Source organism: Oncorhynchus kisutch, linkage group LG23 (genome assembly GCF_002021735.2).
Source record: "Oncorhynchus kisutch isolate 150728-3 linkage group LG23, Okis_V2, whole genome shotgun sequence".
Taxonomy (NCBI): domain Eukaryota; kingdom Metazoa; phylum Chordata; class Actinopteri; order Salmoniformes; family Salmonidae; genus Oncorhynchus; species Oncorhynchus kisutch.
In genome coordinates, this window is record NC_034196.2 from 36,920,101 (window position 1) to 36,935,879 (window position 15,779).

At 42.7% G+C, this 15,779-nt stretch overlaps 1 protein-coding gene across 1 annotated transcript in view; it reads left to right on the plus strand.

Annotated features, from left to right (window-relative positions):
- crata (carnitine O-acetyltransferase a) overlaps nt 1-3,070 on the plus strand; it is a 31,503-nt gene extending 28,433 nt beyond the window's left edge. Inside the window, exons 12-13 of the mRNA XM_020458040.2 lie at nt 1,104-1,241; nt 1,755-3,070. Coding sequence (XP_020313629.1) covers nt 1,104-1,241; nt 1,755-1,970 — 354 coding nt within the window. The 3' untranslated portion in view covers nt 1,971-3,070. The remainder of the gene's footprint in view (nt 1-1,103; nt 1,242-1,754) is intronic.
- The last annotated feature ends 12,709 nt before the right edge of the window (nt 3,071-15,779 follow it).

Below are 15,779 nucleotides of genomic sequence, written 5' to 3' on the forward strand. Positions count from 1 at the left end.
CCCTGCTTAAGCCAGTACATGTCCAGGCCCGTCATGTCCAGGCCCGAAGAAGATTGGGAGAATGTCATATGGTCAGATGAAACCAAAATATAACTTTTTGGTAAAAACTCTACTTATCGTGTTTGGAGGACAAAGAATGCTGAGTTGCATCCAAAGAACACCATACCTACTGTGAAGCATGGGGGTGGAAACATCATGCTTTGGGGCTGTTTTTCTGCAAAGGGACCAGGACGACTGATCCGTGTAAAGGAAAGAATGAATGGGGTCATGTATCGTGAGATTTTGAGTGAAAACCTCCTTCCATCAGCAAGGGCATTGAAGATGAAACGTGGCTGGGTCTTTCAGCATGACAATGATCCCAAACACACCACCCGGGCAACGAAGGAGTGGCTTCGTAAGAAGCATTTCAAGGTGCTGGAGTGGCCTAGCCAGTCTCCAGATCTCAACCCCATAGAAAATCGTTGGAGGGAGTTGAAAGTCCGTGTTGTCCAGCAACAGCCCCAAAACATCACTGCTCTAGAGGAGATCTGCATGGAGGAATGGGCCAAAATACCAGCAACAGTGTGTGAAAACCTTGTGAAGACTTACAGAAAACGTTTGACCTCTGTCATTGCCAAAGGGTATTTAACAAAGTATTGAGAAACTTTTGTTATTGACCAAATACTTATTTTCCACCATAATTTGCAAATAAATTCATTAAAAATCCTACAATGTGATTTTTCTGGATTTTTTTCCTCATTTTGTCTGTCATAGTTGAAGTGTACCTATGATGAAAATTACAGGCCTCATCTTTTTAAGTGGGAGAACTTGCACAATTGGTGGCTGACTAAATACTTTTTTGCCCCACTATCTATATATATATACGAATTACGAATCTAAATTTAAAAAAAGGGATTATCTTTTAAGAACCAAGCCGACCTCAAAAATCACCATTCTCTGAGCACTATCAGTCCCTTTATAATAAAATACATTGAAATGTTTGAAGTGCACAAGTCAAGTGTGTTTGCCCAGTGTGTTTGGATCAATGATATAGCCTAAACACATCATCAATATGCATGAATATTAGATATAAATATGTATGTCTATGGTTTGGCTGTGTCCAGGCGATCCATGGCCAGGCCATAGACCGACACCTTCTGGGGCTGAAGCTGCAGGCCATCGAAGACCTGACCTCCATGCCTGAGATCTTCATGGACACCTCGTACGCTGTGGCCAACCACTACAATCTTTCCACTAGCCAGGTAAATAGCTATCTTATGGGACTTTTCATTGACGCTCATTGTTGTTTTCCGATCTGGCAACACAATATGGTGGCTGAACAACCATATGACAATGCAGTGACAGTGTTTTATTAAACCATTTTGGTTGAATTACTGCTAGTCTGACGTAATTGGTTGATAAAACACTATGCCGTAGTGCTGAAGTACTCTTTCCTTGCGTGTCTGTCTGCCCTGCACGATTGGGACAGGTGTAGCCAAGCTTAACAATTAGCTATTGAGCTAATGTTGTCAGTAGCTTAGGGTCAGCCAAGTGTCATCTTGGATAGCTCATTTTTATACCTACACTAGCAAGCTTAGTCATTAGAAGTTAGCTACATAAGGATCTAGCTACTGAAGCTTCTTAGGGGTTCTAGCTACTGAATCTACTTAGGGTGTCTAGCTACTTAGGGGGTCTAGCTACTGAGGCTACTAGCTAATGCGCATACCGTAAGGAGTAAGCTTGCCCGCTCCCCCCTTCTTTCTCCTCCCCCAAAGGTGCCAGCCAAGACTGACTGTGTGATGTGCTTCGGACCCGTGGCACCCGACGGCTATGGCGTGTGCTACAACCCCATGGCAGAACACATCAACTTTGCCGTGTCGGCGTTCAACAGCTGCAATGAGACCAATGCGACCCACATGGCCCAGAGGCTGGAGGAGGCCTTGCTGGACATGAGGATGTTGCTGGAGAGCACCCCCAAGGCCAAGCTGTGAGAGGCAAACCAAGATAGACCTAGTTCAGGGTCAGACTAGGCTTGGCTGAACACTGCTCCAGACATAGGCCACCACAGACTGTCTGATACAAGACAGCTTAAGACCGCTTCAGATGGTCCAAGGCCTATGCCACAATTGACTGCTCGCCTCAGACCTGGTTCAGAGCCCGGCCAGGCCACCACAAACTGATACAAGATCGATTAATACCGCTTCAGACCAGATTCAGGTGTTTTAGCTAGTACATGGTTGCCATCATTACAGTTGCGGTTTGGTGTACAACATCAGTTTGATGGCGTGTTGTTTATATGACAGATTGAAAGATTTATTGACTGCAATATTAAGACTTAAATTCACATTCATTGTTCATCAAAAAAATTATGCAGGTTTACTTGTACAGATCGAATCGTATTCTTTGTATTGCAATCATCATTGTGGATGAGCCTGTGGCAAAACAATAGCCTGGTCCCAGATTTATTTCTGCACAAGACCATAGGTGTTGGCAAGATGGCACAAACAGATCTGGAAACAGGTTAGCAAAATAGTTTGAGGAGTGGAGTGGATCACTAAAAAGAGATTGAATCATTATGGCTATGTTTAAATTGTGTATAATTAAATTAAGAACAGTATGTTTGAGATTGTAGCAAATACAGTGCATGTTATTTGGAAGAGCAAGTGTTTGAGTGGGATACTGGAACTTTGTACCTGCCTTGCCTTCTGGGATTTCCTTTTAATTTTTTTACACTAATTGTGTAAATACCAGTGTTGGTGAAGCTACTCAAATATAGTTTACCAAGCTACCAATTACTTCACACTGGAAGAAGGTAAGCTACACTAAAGTTACCCATAATAAAACTATAGTTACTTTGAAAAAGTAGTTCACTACATCCAAACTACTTTGTGAATAAGTATATGTAAATACTGTAAAATGTAGTTAAATTACTAGAACTATGTGTAGTTCACTACTCCCCAACACTGGTAAATACAGACATTTGAATTTTTGAAGGTACGTGTGTGTCTGTCTGGGTTCTGAATGCTGTAAATAGCACTGGTTATGTACTTAATGCTGGTTATTAACATTAAACAATTGTTTGTAAAAATCATCCAAGTTTCAAGTCTGGTATATGTACACTCAAATTTCCTTTCATTTTTTAATAATTATATATACATTTTTTTTAAATTCCGAAAACAAACGTATACATACAAGTAACAACTTAACAGACATAAAAAGTTCCTGCAAGAGGAAGGCATTGATGCTATGGACTGGCCCACCCGTTCCCCAGACCTGAATCCAATTGAGCACATCATGTCTCGCTCCATCCACCAACGCCACGTTGCACCACAGACTGTCCAGGAGTAAAAAGTATTTAAAATATATATATATAGATATATAGATAGATAGATATAGATATATATAGATAGATATGCATATCTTTATATATACACACACACGCATATATATATATATATATATATATATGCACACACATCAATATACATATATATAGATGTGTGTGTGTATATAAAGATATACATATATATATACAGAAAAATGTGCGTGTGTATATATATATATATATATATATATCAACCCATGAGTGATCTCCTCCCAGACCTGGACTAAAGCTTCCGCCAACTCCTGGACAGTCTGTGGTGCAACGTGGCGTTGGTGGATAGAGCGAGACATGATGTGCTCAATTGGATTCAGGTCTGGGGAACGGGTGGGCCAGCCCATAGCATCAATGCCTTCCTCTTGCAGGAACTGCTGACACACTCCAGCCACATGAGGTCTAGCATTGTCTTGCATTAGGAGGAACCCAGGGCCAACCGCACCAGCCTATGGTCTCACAAGGGGTCTGAGGATCTCATCTCGGTACCTAATGGCAGTCAGGCTACCTCTGGCGAGCACATGGAGGGCTGTGCGCCCCCCCCCAAAGAAATGCCACCCCACACCACCGCCAAACCGGTCATGCTGGAGGATGTTGCAGGCAGCAGAATGTTCTCCACGGCGTCTCCAGACTCTGTCACGTGCTCAGTGTGAACCTGCTTTCATCTGTGAAGAGCACAGGGCGCCAGTGGCGAATTTGCCAATCTTGGTGTTCTCTGGCAAATGCCAAACGTCCTGCACGGTGTTGGGCTGTAAGCACAACCCCCACCTGTGGACATCGGGCCCTCATACCACCCTCATGAAGTCTGTTTCTGACCGTTTGAGCAGACACATGCACATTTGTGGCCTGCTGGAGGTCATTTTCCAGGGCTCTGGCAGTGCTCCTCCTGCTCCTCCTAGCACAAAGGCGGAGGTAGCGTTCCTGCTGCTGGGTTGTTGCCCTCCTACGGCCTCCTCCACGTCTCCTGATGTACTGACCTGTCTCCTGGTAGCGCCTCCATGCTCTTGACACTACGCTGACAGACACAGCAAACCTTCTTGCCACAGCTCGCATTGATATGCCATCCTGGATGAGCTGCACTACCTGAGCAACTTGTGTGGGTTGTAGACTCCGTCTCATGCTACCACCAGAGTAAAAGCACCGCCAGCATTCAAAAACATCAGCCAGGAAGCATAGGAACTGAGAAGTGGTCTGTGGTCACCACCTGCAGAATCACTCCTTTATTGGGGGTGTCTTATATATATACATACATACATACATACACATACATACACACACACACACATACACTTAGGTAGGTGTTTTTCAACCACTCCACAAATGTCTTGTTAACAAACTACAGTTTTGGCAAGTAGGTTAGGACATCTACTTTGTACATGACACAAGTAATTTTTCAGACAGACAAGTTATTTCACTTATAATTCACGGTATCATAATTCCAGTGGGTCAGAAGTTTACAAACACTAAGTTGACTGTGCCTTTAAACAGCTTGGAACATTTCAGAAAATTATGTCATGGCTTTAGAAGCTTCTGATAGGCTAATTGACATATTTTGAATCAATTGGAGGTGTACCTGTGGATGTATTTCAAGGCCAACCTTCAAACTCAGTGCCTCTGCTTGACATCATGGGAAAATCAAAAGAAATCAGCCAAGACCTCAGAAAAACAATTGTAGGCCTCCAGAAGTCTGGCTCATCCTTAGGAACAATTTCCCAATGCCTGAATGTACCATGTTCATCTGTACAAACAATAATACGAAAGTATAAACACCATGGGACCATTCAGCCGTCATACCGCTCAGGAAGGAGACAGAGAGATTAAAGTAGATGTCACGTGTCAAAATTTTGATTGATGACCCTATGTGAACCTATGTGAACGCTATGTGAACCCTATGTAGTGATGACGTGTGCATGTCTTCTGGTCAGGCAAGCCTGGTTAGGTGGGGGCTATGGGGTGAGTAAGGGTCCATTTGACAGGCCGTTAATGATTGATGACCCAAGCCTGATAGGCAAGCCTGGTTAGGTGGGGGCTATGGGGTGAGTAAGGGTCCATTTGACAGGCCGTTAATGATTGATGACCCAAGCCTGATTTATGACCCTATGTAATGATTTATGACCCTATGTCATGTAGAAGGGTGCATGCCCAGGGGTGTTGTTGGGGTTGAGTAAGTGACCATGTGTCAGGTCAACCTGTTACTGTTTCTCACGGTTTGGGTTGGTTAATGCCCCTTATAAAGCGCCTGAACAATACCTGTTTAAGACTGTACATGATAACCCCCCTGAATATTAAACAAAAATGACACCTATGCCAATTTTAGGGATGTTATGCTCGGCTTGTCATGAACCCAGTGACCAAAGCCTTGAAGAAGTTCTGTGTGAAGCTCCAGAATGTTTTAAAGGATTTTGGGGTACGAGTGAGGGCCACATGTCTTACATATTCCACCCGGAGGATTCTACGGTAAAGATATTCACAGACCGTGGACCCAAACCCCTTTATCCTGCAAAACCTGGGAGTTTTCCCCCGGCTCTGGGGATGAGAGAATGGCTAAACATCAGGCTGGCTCTTTGTAAAATTGAACAGGTCCTAAGTGTTACAAATGTGCCAGGATATGCGTTGGAAGAACAGGTCTGCGGCCGCAGTGATCTCAAGGCTCTAAGAATTGCTTCAATGGACTATAGCCCTGACAACAAAGTGACAATTTTAGCCTGTGACCTTTATGATAAGTATAATGCTACAAAGTCTGTCAATTCTCCTGTAGCTTCCAGAGCACGCAAACATGTAAACTTTTTTATTCCTGTGTTTAGTTTTAAATGGGTGGATTATCCAATTTTCATAACACTTATGAATAAGCTGGACATTCTCTTCCAAAATGGGGAACAGTTAAAGCGCTGGGCGAGGCTTTCCTTGAGACAGAGTCAAGACCAAAAGGCCCGACGGAGGATCTACCCCTGGAGTGAAAACTTACCAAGTGTTGATGGACCTAGCAAGAGAGCCTTGCCTTTTGAGGGTGAACTCGACACGGACAATGGCGGTTGGTTGCATAAGCTCCCAGGATCTGTAAGAAAGGCATCGTAAAATACCTTAAGAATGTAAGGATATAAAATGTATGTACTAAATATTTTGAATGAAATAAATGGTTTTAAAATCAGAATCTCACCACGTTATGAACTCTCGCGTTTGTTCACTCTTAGCGCAGTCTGTCCCTGAGAAAAAACTTGCGGAAAAAGCCATGTGCGCGCGTATGTGCGTGAGGGAGTTTTCTGTAGTGGCTGTGTGTGTGTGTGTGTGTGTGTGTGTGTGTGTGTGTGTGTGTGTGTTTCAAAAACAGAAAAAGGGGGGGCGGGTTGTTTGTTAAAAAAATACCCTTGCATGCCTGGTGGGTCGTTTGAAACCAAGGTTTACACTAGCCTGCAAAACAGATGCCTACCCCCCAACAATAATATTGTGTCTTACGACTCCTAATCTTAAAGGCCTTTCATAAAACTATTTTTTTAGGTGGGCTAAAAAGTCATTCATCCCAGCGATGTCGAGACCAACCCACCCCCATGCATCTAGGTGCTAGCACCCCGGAGATTTTAGAAGATCCAAAAGGATCCTAATGTTTAGACACACCCAATACCATGTGTTTGAAATGTGTCAAATATACCATGGGCAGGGGTATAGCCCGAAAAAAACGACAAACCCCAAATGCTATGTAAAAAATCATTCAGGGGTTTTTCTCTAGGTCGTAGGGTACAAAAGCGCTAGAAACCATGGGCAATGTTAGCAGCGTTTTAGTTCCGATGCAAACAGCACCTCCAGAAACTCCAAGAATCGTTATCGGACTGAAGCGTTAAAAAAGATAATCGGGGAAAACAGTCTAATGGATCTATCGCAAGGTGAGTTCTTGAAATAAATCTTTATTAGATTTGGTTGTTGTGGGGAATTGTTTGAAAAGCGTGGGATGTTATAGAAATATTAAACAATCATTAGGATCAGTATGCTTACCGTATAACAAGGCAATATTAGCTAAAGTGATTATAGCTTTAATATTGTCGAATGTTTTATAGATTCTGAAGCATTCACGCAGATACTCCGAGGTATAACTGAGCTCGAACCATCCAATGGGGCTCCGAAACAAAGTGCAGACAAACAAACGCCTGCCCTGAATTGTCAACGTAAGTAAGCTCCAAGAATTCCATACATAAAAATATTTATACCTTAAAAACAAAAAGTGTGGGCATCTTATATTAAAAGTTATTTTATATGTTTACAGAGGACCTAAAGCCTAGAAGGTTAAACGAGGCCCTATGGAGCCTGAACGGTTTCTGCGAAGCATATGACTACGAGACAATTCTGCCCTACTCCCAGGATGTATTTACACAAAAGCAGCGAACAGAGACTTTAAACGGCAGGTCAACTCCCCTTGGCCAGGACAACGTTGTCCCCCATATTTCTAAACACCAAAGGATAATTAGTGCTCAGATCCACAGTTCCGCTTCACCCGAACAATTCTACTTGGCCGATATTCACGAGACGTCGTTCCAAGGACTAGGTATGAATCAATTATATATTATTTTTTATATATATTATTATTTTAATATTTATATATTTTTTTTATGCCGGAATATGTTAAAACAAGGCCTAATGCTGTTTTTTTTTTTGTTTGTTTGTTTTTTTCAGGCTCACCATCTACCGAACCTGCAGATGCTGTAATACAGGTTGAACAAAGACATCAGCCCCTGGTTTCAGAGCTTCTTCAGAACAGCCCTCGTCAAAAAAGCCGAGGTATTTAATTAATGTATTGTTAATATATAGGCTTATATCTGAAATGTATTTGGCATTTTTAACATATTTTAGGGTTAATAACCTATTTTTGTATGTATTATTTTTATTTCAGACTCCTCACCGGCTTATAAACACAACGCACAAACATCGGAGGATGCCCAGACAAGCATCCCCGAGGAGGCTCCAAAGACACCAGTCAAGAAAACAGCGAAACCTGATGATGTCAAAGATTTAAATGACATTTCTGAGGTAGACGATTTGATGTTCTGTGAAGCTGCCAACCTTCTTGAATCGGCCAATTCTGTGGGGGAAACAGCAGATTCTGAAATAGACCAAGAACGTTTTTTCAAAGCGTTTACCCTGGGTTTAAAATCACGAAAGGCTCTACTCCAGAGGCGCATGTGTATTCTACTCGAGCATCAATACAATCAGGATGTGTCATTCTGGCGTAGCGAGCTACCCCGTATGTTAAAAAACATTAGGGCTAAAACAAGCAAATACCGCCGTTAAAAAACACACATGTAAACACACACACACACACACACATCCTTAATTAGACAGATGGCGCCCCCTATAGACCAAAGTGAGACAATTGAAACCCTCTTAGCCAGGATCCCTACAGAGCTCCAAGATATAGTTAACCATATGAATGATTCGGGGGTAATTGACATAATGACAATAGATGAAAATCTATTATCCCAGATTCCCTCCGAACTCATAGACATTATTACACGTATGAATGAGTCAGGGCCTTCCGAGGAAAACATGTTAACACAGATTCCCGAAACCATCATATCTCTAATTACCCAGCTTAACGCGAGCCCTAGGTTTAATTCGGCCCCACAGACACCTCTAAGACAGCCTTTAACAACATTGTCCGAAGAGTCTGAAAGTCAATATGATGTTTTTGAACAGTTGGACAAATGTCTAGCAAATCTGGAGGGGGGCGGTCTTGAGATCAGTGTACAGAACGAGAGCGCTAGGTTTAATTCAGCACCCCAGACACCTATAAATCAGCCTTTAACACCAATGTCTGAAGAGTCTGAAACCCAATACGATGTTTTTGAACAGTTGGACAATTGCCTAGCAAATCTGGAGGGGGGAGGTCTTGATCGAAGTGTACATGTTTTGCGTCGAAATAAATTCAACAATATTGAGGTTCGCCAGTTTTTCAATTTCGCATGGGGGGGTCAGATTCGGGAATATGCTGTGTTTTACGTAATGCTTATGGACACTTTGAATGAACTGTTAGCGAGGATTAGAGATTATAGCGAACCTAGGGATCTCTTACAGTTGGAAATTTGTGGAGACAGTCTACAGAGCAAGGTATCGCTTATTTTACAGAATGGTGAAGCAGAGCTTGAACAATTTGTTAAACTGCTAGAACGCCTTGTTCAGTCAAATTTAAACGTGCTAGCAGATAGGACCCTCGAACTTGTAGTACAATTAGTACGACAACCACAAGGGGGCGGGGGTCAGAGACGAAAGCTCGAGAGTTTAATGCAGTCCGAAATCATAAGCAATAAAAGGGCCTATCTCATAAACGTTCACAATCCAGGTAATAAGCTATGTTTTGCCATAGGTTTGGCCCACTTACTCAGCCCAGGATGTACTGATCAAGCCGCGTTACAAAAAGCTCGAGAGCTACAAACTGCGGTGGGTCTCGGTATACAGGATGCTGTGGCTTTCTCAGACATAGTCAAATTTGAAAACTTTCTGAACATCAAGATTGTGGTTTTGTACCACAGTAGGGCTAATGACGCTCTCCTCAAGTTCCAAAATATACCCGAACCACATCCTAAGACTATGTACTTTTATGTGCAAAATGAGCATTACTATGCCGTAACTAACATCACAGCCTTTTTAGGCGCGCCATATGTCTGTCCAGCCTGTCATACCGGCTACACACGCATGGGGGGGCACTCGTGCCGTTACAACTGTTCAGTATGTCTGGATAAACATTGCCCTATGCAGCCGCTAAACTTGACCCCCTGTGCGGATTGTCACCGCACATGTCGTTCGGCCTACTGTTACGAAAAACACAAAACTGAAACATGGCATCCCAAGGCATGTAAATCTGTAAGCAGTTGTGACATTAACAAGAAATGTCCAAAATGTCATTGCAATTACAACCTTAAAATAGATAGCCCTAAACCTCATGTTTGTGGAATTATACACTGCCCAATCTGTAAAGGTCCTTTGAAAAGCAGAGACGCGGAAGCGGTTCAAGAAGTAACACATGAGTGTTACATTCACCCTTGGCTGAAGATGAACATACAGAGAAATATGTGTTTTATGATTTTGAGACAAATCAGCAATCAGGGGTTCATTTGCCTATTTTTGTGTCAACCATGACTTTCAAGGGTGAAAAATGGTCGGCCGAGGGACCCAATTGTGCCCGGCTCTTTCTAAAACATTTTAGAAAAGCCCAGTACAGAAACTTCACGTTTATAGCTCACAATGCTAGGGCCTATGACTCCTATCTGCTTCTGAACCCTTTGATACAGCAAGGCGTGGCCCCCAGTGTCATAGCTCAAGGGAGTAAAATATTATGCTTTGTTGACCCCGCCTTCAAACAGAGATACATTGACAGCTTAAGCTTCTTACCCATGAGATTGGCTCAAATGCCAGAGGCCTTGGGTTTTGAAAACTCTGTCAAAGGCTATTTCCCTAATTTCTTCACATCTGAGGAGAATCTACATTATATAGGATCTTATCCAGCCCCCGAAATGTACGGGTGTGATCAAATGTCTCCCAAAGAGCGTGAGAGATTCATGACATGGTACGAGACCGTAAGACATGGCACTTTTGATTTCCATAAAGAGATGGAATCATACTGTGACAATGACGTTGTTATACTTCGTGAAGGATGCCTCAGATTCAGAGAAGAGGTAATCAAAGATGCGGGCATTGACCCCTGGAGCTGTACAACTATTGCATCAGCGTGCATGAAAACCTATCGTACACACTATCTAACTCCTGAATCTATAGCTATCCCATCGCCAGACAACTACCGACGCCAATTCAAGGCCTACTCTAGTGGTTCCATTCAATGGTTGGAGTACTTGGCCCAGGATAAAGATATTTTTATCCAACATGCTTTGAATCGGGGGGAGAAGGCTTTTGGGCCTTACCATGTAGATGGATACACACAGATTGACGGGGTTGAGACAGTGTATGAGTACAACGGTTGTTTCTTCCACGGTTGTAAATTATGCTTTGTCCCCCACACCTTGTGTGTCCTAACCCAAAAGACTTTTGGGGAAATGTACCAAGAGTTTCAAGACAAACTGAATTCTTTAAAGGCTACTTACGGGTTAAAAGTTGTGGTTTTGTGGGAGCACGAATGGACAGCCCTCAAAAAGGCAGATCCTAGTGTTAAGGCCTTCCTTACCCATTATGACCCTCCAGAGCCCCTGGAACCGCGACAGGCCTTGTTTGGAGGCCGGACCAATGCTTTGACATTGCGTTATGTAGCTCAACCCGACGAGACAATAGGCTATGTAGATTTTACATCCCTATATCCTCATGTAATGAGTTCCTCATTCTATCCTATAGGGCATCCTGAAATTATTCACAGCGACTTTGACGAACCCCAAAATTATTTTGGTTTAATCAAAGCGACTGTCTACCCTCCTAGGGGGCTGTTTATACCTGTGTTGCCTTACAAGGGTCCTAAAGGAAAACTTTTCTTTCCCCTTTGTCGCACATGCTGTGAAAACCACAACCAGGAAAACCCCTGTGATCACACAGATCAAGAAAGAGCCCTGACCGGTGTATGGGTCACTGTAGAATTCTCTAAGGCTTTAGAGAAGGGGTATCGTGTGGCCAAAATCTTTGAAGTGTGGAACTTTTCCAGGAAATCAGACACACTTTTTAAAGAGTACATCAAAACCTTCTTGAGATGCAAGCAGATGGCTTCAGGCTATCCTGCATCGGTCACAGATCAAGAAAGTAAAGACCAGTACATTCAAGACTACCATGACAGAGAAGGCATACTTCTTGACCCTGACAGAATAGAGGTCAACAAAACCAAAAGAAATGTGTCGAAATTGTACTTGAACTCCCTTTGGGGGAAATTAGCGCAGAGATGCAATATGCTAACAACTTCGATCATTAAAGACCCCGAAGAATTTTTGGAATTTGTTTTTTCGGACCAATACGAAATTTCACATTTTTCCTTCTTGAGTCAAGACATTGCCTTGGTGCAATGGAGGCGCCACCAAAAGTGGGTTCTACCCCCGGGTAATGTAAATGTGTTTCTTGCAGCATTTACCACAGCCTATGGCCGCCTTGAACTGTACACCCTCATGGAACAGCTTCAGAGGCGGGTTCTTTACCACGACACAGACTCTGTGGTCTATGTAAGCAAACCGGGGGATTGGACCCCCCCACTTAGCAACTATCTTGGGGGTTTAACGAGTGAACTCGAAGAGGGTGACCATATTACAGAATGGTCCTCATGTGGTCCAAAAAGCTATGCTTTTAGGACTAAAGCCAATCACGTGGTGTTGAAAGCCAAAGGCGTGACTCAAAACTATGAAAATGCACCGCGTGTAAACTTGGAATCAATCACGCGCTTGGTCGAGGGGTTCGTAAAGGACAAGAATAGTGACTTGGAGATTTTGAGCTCCTACAACAAAATAGTGAGGGATAAAAAGGGGTTCCATCTAAGAAACGCACCACTCACTAAAAGATTCAGGGTAGTCTATGACAAGAGACAGCTATTGCCTGACGGTACCACATTGCCCTTTGGCTACTGACTTATGCTACAAGCCCCAGTGTGTCTTAAAGCTTAAGATATTATGACTGCTGTCGAGGGTTTTGACCCCCGGCTACAATTGCCTTTTTCAGCATTAATTGCAGGCCCTTCAAACAGTGGTAAAACTTTTTTTGTAAAAAGTATTTTAGAGAATTCTGAACATGTGTTATCTCAAAAGCCTGACAATATTGTATGGTGTTATTCATGTTACCAACCTCTGTATGATGAATTATTGAAGACAATAAAAATCAAGTTTGTTGAAGGAATACCCGATTCTCTGTCTGATGATGAACTTCTCCCCCCACATGTAAATAATCTGCTGGTTTTGGACGATATGCTATTTGCTGGTAGCGAACACCCTGAAATTGCACGAGCTTTTACCCAATATACTCATCATAGAAACCTGTCCGTGCTTTACTTGGTCCAGAATGTGTTTCACCAAGGTAAAAATAGTCGGACCATTAGCTTGAATGCCAACTACATGGTATTGTTTAAAAATCCTAGAGACAAACTGCAAATTAGCACTCTAGCTCAGCAGATGTACAATGGACGGACTTTATGGAGAGCTATGAGGACGCTACCAAAGAGCCATTTTCTTATTTAATCGTGGATTTAAAAGCAAATACTCCAGAACACCTTAGGCTACGTACAGGGCTGTTTCCGGGGGAGAGGCCTGCTGCATACCTTCCTAAAAAGTAAACGCTATGTCTCTGCGTTTAAAAAGAAACCTCCCCCTCTTGAGAAGGCTAGTGGGTTCTACAGCTAAAGAACGGAAGGCCATCTTGGGTCGCTGTTCTTCAGATCTCATATTAGCCCTATGTGAGATTGCTTTGAATCTTCTCAAAGGACGCATTCCACTCACCCTGAACCAATTGAAAAAATTAAGGAGACAAAAGACAGCGATCAAACTCTTTGCCAATAAAAGGGCCAGTCTTCAAAAGAAAAGACATAGTATACAACAGTCTGGGGGTTTTCTTCTACCTTTACTCAGTATAGCCGTGCCCTTCATCACCAGCCTTATTGCGGCCAGACGTGGGGGTTGAACACGTGGTGTGATGGCCACTAAAATGTACTTGGTGCCTCAACAAGAGTTGGATAGACTTAAAAAACAAATGCAGGGTCCTGAAGATATCAGACAAACAGCGGAAAATGATTTGGATACGGCCATGAAGGATGTTTTGAACCGAAAAGGATTGAACCCCTATGATAAGATTCAAAAATACACAAACCTAATGCAAAGGTATTTGACTCGGGTAAAGCAAGGGGAGAGAGAGACTAACCATTTAACCCTTTCCCTACCGGACCCTTTAACAGATGTCGAACCTAACGATAGCCATGCCCCTGTAAGGCCTGTACCGTCGATCTTACCTAGTGGAGATAATATGTCGGGTGAAGCTCAAATGCCATTTGAAGATAAAGTTATGCATGACCTACTGACACATGTGCCTTTACGTAACAGGAAGAATGTTAAATACATTATGAACAAGATAAAAGACTCAAAGGGGATAGCTGCTTGGAACGACTCTGGAGAGTTTATCCTTCAGGGCTCTGTGGTTAGGGGGTCCCATATGCAGGACTTGCTTAAAAGTACCACGGCTGCCCACAAGGTTGCTGATGACCGAAGGCCTCCCGGCTGGCGTCAGTTTCTTAAGGCCCTGGCAATCCTCAACATCCCCCTCTCCGGTGTACCCAACCATAAGCTTCGTCAACAGATTCAAGCTTTAAAACAAAAGCCTTCAACGAGATACAGCACCCCTAAAGATGCCCCAACGACACCGGCCCCATATGAAAGCGATGATGCTAACTCATTTACTCCCATGAACGTCTCAGGACCTTTTCCTAAACCCGATCTCTCGGCGTGGTTAGACTTTTGAAAATGACTTTTGAATGACTATGATTAAATTCAATAAATTTTTTATTTGAAAAATAAGCAAGTTAACATTTGTGGCATTCTTGAAACATATGACGTGAGCATACGCCTTGATTACGCGTTCTTAAAGGACACACATTTGAACACTTTTGATATTTTCTAACAAAACAAGATACAAGGTTATCATTACTTCTTAAATCATCCTTATAAGAGACATAACATCTTCAAAAGAAACTCCCCGGGCTCTTTGGCACAGGTAAAATACACAGTGGTGACCGCATGTAGTGGAAAGGTTATCTTGCACTTGTTTGATGTTGTAGTAGATCTTTGTACCGTTTAGGGTCAAAAAATCTTTAATAGATTTAGGGAAATGTGAAAAACCGGGGGGAAAGCCATAGGAATCAAAAAAAGTTGAGATTTTTCGTCCACCTTCCTGTTCTAATGTCATAGCTAGCCAATGTTCACCAGGCATGTGTTTAGGATGGGTATTGACAATAAACATTGCAGGCCTCTCAGACCATATCTCAATAGGTAATTCATCACAAGCCAACACTCCACAAAATTGTTTTCCAATCAAGCGGCTCATGAGCCCGTCCAACTCTTGGGTATTCATGTCTTTGTTCAAAGGTCTTTAATAATAATCCACTAAGACCTGTCTTCGGGCATTCACTTCCAAGATTGAATCAGAGCATGCGTAAACAATCATGCTAACTGTACAGGCTAAAGGTGTACGGAAACGCATTTCCAGCCTGAGGTTACCTTGGGACACCACAGACAGATTTCCTGAGGTGTCATCATCAGGTGATAAATTGAAAGCATACAATGTGTAACCCTCTGCAAAATCATTTCTGTCAATAGGTAAAGAGAGATCTTTTAGATGTCGCCCTGTAGCCAGGAATAGATTGTAAAATTCTCGCACAGATATGTTGTTATTAAATTGTGGTTGGAAAGCCTTCGCCGGAACCTGACGTCCGTCCTGACAGAGCGCTACATACTCTGCATTGAAGTGCTGAAAATTAAAGGTT